Source organism: Camelus dromedarius, chromosome 29 (genome assembly GCF_036321535.1).
Source record: "Camelus dromedarius isolate mCamDro1 chromosome 29, mCamDro1.pat, whole genome shotgun sequence".
Taxonomy (NCBI): Eukaryota; Metazoa; Chordata; class Mammalia; order Artiodactyla; family Camelidae; genus Camelus; species Camelus dromedarius.
In genome coordinates, this window is record NC_087464.1 from 17,433,031 (window position 1) to 17,439,633 (window position 6,603).

The 6,603-nt window shown below is 48.3% G+C and overlaps 1 protein-coding gene across 4 annotated transcripts in view; it reads left to right on the forward strand.

Moving 5' to 3' along the window:
* SLC28A1 (solute carrier family 28 member 1) overlaps window positions 1-5,023 on the forward strand; it is a 45,908-nt gene extending 40,885 nt beyond the window's left edge. For 3 of the 4 annotated variants that reach the window (XM_031440628.2, XM_064480622.1, XM_064480621.1), the window contains 4 exons: window positions 2,900-2,981; window positions 3,737-3,835; window positions 3,970-4,081; window positions 4,353-5,023. In XM_031440628.2, coding sequence (XP_031296488.1) covers window positions 2,900-2,981; window positions 3,737-3,835; window positions 3,970-4,081; window positions 4,353-4,425 — 366 coding nt within the window. In that variant the 3' untranslated portion in view covers window positions 4,426-5,023. Of the gene's footprint in view, window positions 1-2,899; window positions 2,982-3,736; window positions 3,836-3,969; window positions 4,082-4,352 lie in introns of those variants that run through there. The other variant, XM_064480623.1, reaches the window with a different exon arrangement.
* The last annotated feature ends 1,580 nt before the right edge of the window (window positions 5,024-6,603 follow it).

A 6,603-nucleotide genomic window follows, 5' to 3' on the forward strand; every position in this document is an offset into this window, starting at 1 on the left:
TGCCCTGGGCCACACAATGGCTCAGGTTTCACTGCCATCTTTCTCAAGGCCTTTAGGAGGCTGAGGTGCGGGGACCTGCCTGTTGGAGGTAGCTGAGCTCTACCTGTAGATGGGCCACCATCCCATGTGCCCTTGTCCAGCCGCTGCACCTTCCTCTTCTGTTGGAAAACCAGTGTGACACCTGCCCGCAAAGAAATGGATGTGAGCATCCAGTGAGCTTAGTAAGAGAGGGAAACAGGGAGACCTCACCACCACATTCACCATCAGCATATTAGATTCAGCTTAGGGATTGGTTCATTCTGTTAAGATTTATTTTTAATAACTATAAAACTTTCTAAAATGAAACTTTCTCAAAGAATATCAGCTGTATATAACATGATTAAGAATGAAAAAAATCACCCTTTATCTCACTATCCCAAAATAACATCTATTATAATATATAATTAATTATAACTAATTATATTATAATAAATATAATTATATAATATGTAATTCCATTATTTGGCTATCATACACAATGCTGAAGTGAATAGCTTTTTGTGTGTCTGTGTGTGAATAACATTTTGCACAGAAACTTTTCCCTCCTCGGATCATTTCCTCCGGAGCTTTCCCAGATGTGGGATGACTGAATCACATGGCACGAATCCCCGAGCGGTTGCTGCCAGTAACTTTCCCAAAGGGTCTTAGCAACTGAAACTGCCCCAGCTGTGCCTGTGAGCATTGATTTTATCATACACTGAACAGGGCTGAGTAGCCTTTTTAAAAAATAAAAAAGTTTTGCTACTTTAATGGGCAAATAATAGCTCATTGTTTTAATTTTTGTTTCCTGGGTTACTAGGAATTTTGAACTGAATTTGTGTTTCCTGGGTTGCTAGAAACTTTGAACATGAAATATTTTTTCTTGCCTTTTTTTTTTAATGGCGGTACTGGGGATTGAACCTGGGACCTCATGCATGCTAAGCATGCACCCTACCACAGAGCTATATCCACCCTCCTTTTCTTGCTTTTTAAATTATTTTTTTAATTGTAAAGGAATGTGCTCTTTAGTTTAAAAAAAAAGTTAGTATGGAGTAAAAAGCCCAGGTTTCCCCTCACTCCTCATCCTCAGCTCCACTCTCCACTCCTCTAGAGATAACGGGTGATATGCTCCTCCAGGATCTTTTTACACGAACTTCATTCCTTCAGCAAGTATTTCTTGAGACCTCTGAGGTGCCAGGCACTCTGCTAGGCACCAGGGATAAAAAGGAGAACTAGACAGACATCGTCCCTAGTATCATAGAACTTACATCTAGTGAAAGACACAAGAAAAGCATAAGAAAGCAAAGGAATAAAAAATTTTAAAACACAATTTGTGGTAAGTTCTACAATGGAAAGAAGAGGAAACAGGGAGGGGTCTTCCTTGACTGGGCTGGTCAGACAAGTCCTCCCTGAGGGGTGGTAAAAGGGGCCAGGAGAAGTTGGAAAGAGCATTCCAAGCCAAGAAAGAGACACAGCCAAAGGCCCTGAGGTTGAAAAGCACTTGTTTGGAGAACTGAGAGAAATGAGGTTAGAACAGGTGGTAATTGTAGGAGAGTGGCACAGGCCACGGAGCAGTAGGAAGTTACTGAAGATTTGACAGTCTACATTCTAAGATTACTTGAGCTACTGTCTTGAGGGTGATTATAGACGAGCAAGCAGAATGCAGGTACCTTAATATTTTTCCATCAATTTGTAAAAGCTCTGTATGTTATAAAGAAATTAACTCTTTTCTGTTATATTTTCTATATATATTTTTCCTAGTCTTTTTCCCTTTTGTTCTGTATTTAGGGGTTTTTCTTTTAAGACAAAATTTACACCAAATCTTTGCCTTTGTGATTTCTTCTATTATTTCTTATCTTAGAAAGTTATCTCCATTCCAAAAACCTGGTAAGTGTTAAATTCCTGAAACAATATGGTAGCTAAAAGTATGAGCTTTGGAGCCAGATAAAACTGAATTCAAATTCTGACACAGCTGCCTTTTTGCTGTGTGAACTTTCTCAGTTACTTAACCTCTTTGAGCCTCAGTTTGCTCCTCTCGAAAATAAAGGTAATACTATTACTTTGTAACTATGATAATTACTGTCCTATATTTTCTGTTATTTGATGTTTATTTGTTTCAATAATCTAGATTTAATTTTATATGATGTGAGATCTGGGTCTAAGCCATTCCCCCCCCCCCCAAATTGTTTCATTTTGGCTCTTAACCCTTATTTCTGAGAAGTTAAACTGTTCAGAGCAAAAGGGAAGGAAAATTACCTTGCTTAAGTACGCTCTCTATGCCTGGTACCTCCTATACATTATATGACCTTTATGGCAGTCCTTTCAGGCAGGTACTATTATTTCCACATTCCGGATGCAGAAACTAAAACTTAGGAGACTATGGACTTGCTCCACCTGAAAATAGGCTGTAACAAGCCCAGGTTGATTGGGCTCCGAATCCCACACTTCCTTCACTGGGCCGCAGTCCCTCTCTGGGCATGATAGCACCCTCCGAGGGCCTCAGCCTGAGTGCATTCGCAGTGAGCAGAAGCCCAGGACAGCAGCATTCAGGGAAGGGCCCTTCACCCACGTGCCCCCAGGTACAGAGCTTAGAAGGGCCCAACTGAGGATTGAGCCAGCCTGAATCATACCCAGAAGGCTGGTCATTAAGATAAGATGATTCATGGGTGGATGGGAAGGGGGCTATGTTTGTGAGGGGGTGCAGCTTGAGTTGACTTAGAGATGGGTGTGCAAGGCCTGGAAAGGGGGCGGCATCGAGCGCATCAAAGGTCAGAGACACAAAGGAGTTGAGGGAAATTTAAGGCCAAGGAGCCGGGTGGTGAGGGGGTGCTCCCGGTACCTCTGAGGGAAGCCCCTCCCCACTCATCTTCTGTATTCTCAGGTCAGAGCAGAAACCCTCACAACGTTTGCCCTCTGTGGATTTGCCAACTTCAGCTCCATTGGGATCATGCTGGGAGGCCTGAGTGAGTCCAGTGGGTCCCTGGTATCCTGGAGGGTCAGGGATGGATTCCAGTCTTGGCTCTGAGACAACTTCCTGAGGGTCTGCAGGCCTCAGCTCTCCCATTAGTCTAAGACAGGGCCTGAACAAGATGACCACAGAGCTTCCCCACCTCAACCTAGCCCTAGAATTTCATGATTTCTCTGCTGCTGGTGTGGCCCAGGAGGTCTGCACCTTGGCCTTGAGGGCCAAGCCTGGCTTAGGGCTCTGGAGAGGGATGGGAGATGTGGTGGTGGCCTGTCTCCTGAGGCTTTGGTCTCCAGTGCTCACACCCACAATGGACAGGCAGGCCTGGTGGGGCCTAGGGAGGAAGGCTCTGCACAGCTCTCAGCTCTTTTCAAGAAACATTTCCACCCCTTAGAGTCCCCTGCAGCGGGGGGACTCTATTTATTCTATTTTACAGAGAAAGAAACTGTGTCTTGGAAAAGCGAAGTGATGTCCCAAGTCATTCAGCTAATAAGTGGCTGAACCTGTGTTTAATCCCAGGCCAGCCTGACTCTAAACTCACAGTTTTTTCCTACACCTGCCACTGATGGTGCGTGGGGAGGTGTGGAGTGCTACCTAGGGGCCCAAGTCAGGCCAAGGAGGACTCCCAAAGTCAACAACCATCAGGGGGACAAGGTCTGCCCCTCTGGCACCAGAAGAGGAAGGGGGTCAGCAGATGCAGCCCAAGCTCAGTGTGTAGGCAGCCTGGCCCTGAGCACTCCTGTCCTCTTGCAGCCTCTATGGCCCCCCAGCGGAAGAGCGACTTCTCCCAGATCGTGCTCCGGGCACTCTGCACAGGGGCGATTGTGTCCATAGTGAACGCCTGTGTGGCAGGTGAGTGCAGCCTGGCGGGCTCAGGACTCAGAGCCCTGATTCTCTAGCTGGCCCTGGTGCAGGGCCAGGCAGTTGGGCGGAGTTGAGGGGTAGGAGGGCGTGGGCCCTGCCCACCAGCTGTTTTCCCTGCACAGGGATCCTCTACGTGCCCAGGGGGGCTGAGGTCGACTGCCTGTCCCTCCTGAACACAACCCTCAGCAGCAGCAGCTTTGAGGTGTACCAGTGCTGCCGTCAGGTCTTCCAGAGGTGAGGGCCTGGCCCAGGGGGCGGGGGCACTGACGGTGAGGAGGAGCAGAAGGCCTGAGTACCAGGGGATGCCTTTAGCACCAGAGCAAGGGGTAGAAATGTTCTGGCTATGGTTGATGTGACCACGGGAGGGGGAAGTGGGGCTTGAGGACCAAACTTGGAGAGGAAGTTTGAACCAGAGACATGGAGCAATTTTCCCAAAGTTGCACAGCCTTTAGTGGCCAGCAGAGCCAGGCCTGGAACTCAGACTGCAGCCTTTGCTTCTTTTCAGCACCAGCCCGGATTTCAGCCTAACGGCCCTGGAAAACTGCTGTCGATTTTACAATCACACGATCTGTGCATAGTGGGGATAGAACATCTTTGTGCCTTCTGGGGGCTATTCTTCGCCAGGAAGCAGCTGTCCTCATCTTTCCCTCTCCAGCCCCTGGCTTGGGGAAACCACAGGGCTTGGACCCACCCGAGTCACAGAGGTGGGAAGGGTGACTGGGCAGAGTGATTCTGTAAGTAAATGAGGGATAATCCTCCCTCCTCACCCCTTCTGCTCTCCCATCTCCTCCCTCCCACAATGTAAATTCTCAGGGTTGCTGCTGCCTCCTCTCTCCCCTCTGCATCCAAATAGCACCCTGCTCATCTCCATCCCCCCTGACTTGGGGCCCTCAGATTTGCCCTTCCCTTCTGCTCTTGGGCCCTCAGCCCTGGCATTCCAGGTGCCCCCTTCCCTCCTGCTCTCTGGGCACTGGGGTCTTGCTGTGGCTTCACCCCTCCCAGACAGCATCTCCTGGAGACCCTTCCTCTACTTTCAGAGACTCCCCTCACTGCCTTCACCCATAGCACTTCCCAAACTGGTGTCCTGTGGAACACTGTCCCACGAGGTGTGCAGAGGTTTCCAGGATCCGCTAGGTTTGGAAAACGCTGGGCTAAATAAAGCTAGGGTTTGTTGTGGTGGTGGTTGTATGTTTTTTGCTGTGGACTCGTCAGGGTTTAATGCGGATATGCTAGCAGATGTTTTCGAGATTTGGCTGTAAGAACCTTTTTGGTGGAAGCATCACCTAGTTGAGGCTTCCGTGGGAAATAATTTGGGAAATGTTGGTTAATAATTCAAACTGCTTTAGCCTACACAGCTGCGCTACTTGCAGATGCGTACAGGGCACTCTGTCAGTGCCCTGCTCTCAGTGCTTCATACTTTCTAACTCAATCCGTGCAACAACCCTGTGAGCCAGGTGCTGTTATTATCCCTAGTTGAGGAATCAGAGTCCCAGAGAGGTTAAGTCGCCCAATGTAGCACAGCTGGGAAGAGGAAGAGGCAGGACTTGAACGCCTGCCATCCAGTTCCACAAGCTGTGTTGTGTGGAATCTCTCTGCTGGGCCCTGCACGTGCCTAATCACCAGCAAAAGAAATTGAACAGTCTTTACTCTTGGAAAAGCCTGGATGCCCAGATCCTGGTGAGAGCACACCTCCCCCAGGCAGGGTGGCTCTGGCTGCCCATGGAGCTGACCACAGACAGGCTCAGAGCAGCCGGAGAGTGCTGGCCCTGGGTGCACGGCGGTGGGGGCTGTCCTGCCTGGGTGTGTGTGTGTAGGGGTGGTGAGAACAGTATGCCCTGCAGGGAAGGTCATGGCCCTGAGCTCAGCAAGATGAGGCCCAGACAGCAGCCTACTGGTGGCCCAGGCTGCCCTCTCATTTTGGGGAGCAAGGGGCATGTGCCGTGTGGGTGAGGGGAGGGGGCAGCCTGGAACCCCAGGGCCTCTGTGAGGCTACACACAGAGGGGTCCACTTTCTGTGCCTCTCCCACTCTCTGACCATTTCCCTCCAATCTGTCCTGGACCAGTACTTGTATAAAAGACAATACAGGTGAATTATGAGGAAAATAATTAATAATAATAATAATGATGATGGCATATAACATACAAGCTCTAATTCCTTGTTGTTAGATTCAACAAACATAAGATTACTCTGTGAAACCGCTATGCAGTTTCTGAATGTCACTTTCAACATCTATACTTACGTTACTACAGACCTGAATGTCATGAAGCAGACATGGACCACACCAGTTCATGCTGTGAATAGCTCTGTCCTATAGTATTTTCTGTTAATGAAAACTCATCAATGACTTTTCTCCTCAGATGGTTGTCCTGAATTTCAGATTCTCTAAGAGGAATGGGGTAAAGGCCGTAGAACTCTGGTTGGAATCCATGAAACCTGCCTTTCCTAGGAGAGAATGCATGCAAAATTGCAAGGACAATAGAAGGATTCCAAATAATTTATGCAAACGCTCCCCACTCAAGGAGTGGAGCCTAACTCCCCACCTCTTAAGTGTGGGCTATGCTTAGTGACTTGCTTCCAAAGAGTACAAGTGCGGACGTGGGAGAACGGAAAAGGAATTTTGCAGTAGAGAAACCTGGTAAACACTTCCTTAGCCAAGTGGTCATGGTTAACCTCATCAGTGGTAAGTCCAGTTAATAGCATATACCCTTGATATCTTGTGTTGAGAAGGGCACCTCACCTCAGTGTTCTTCCTCCC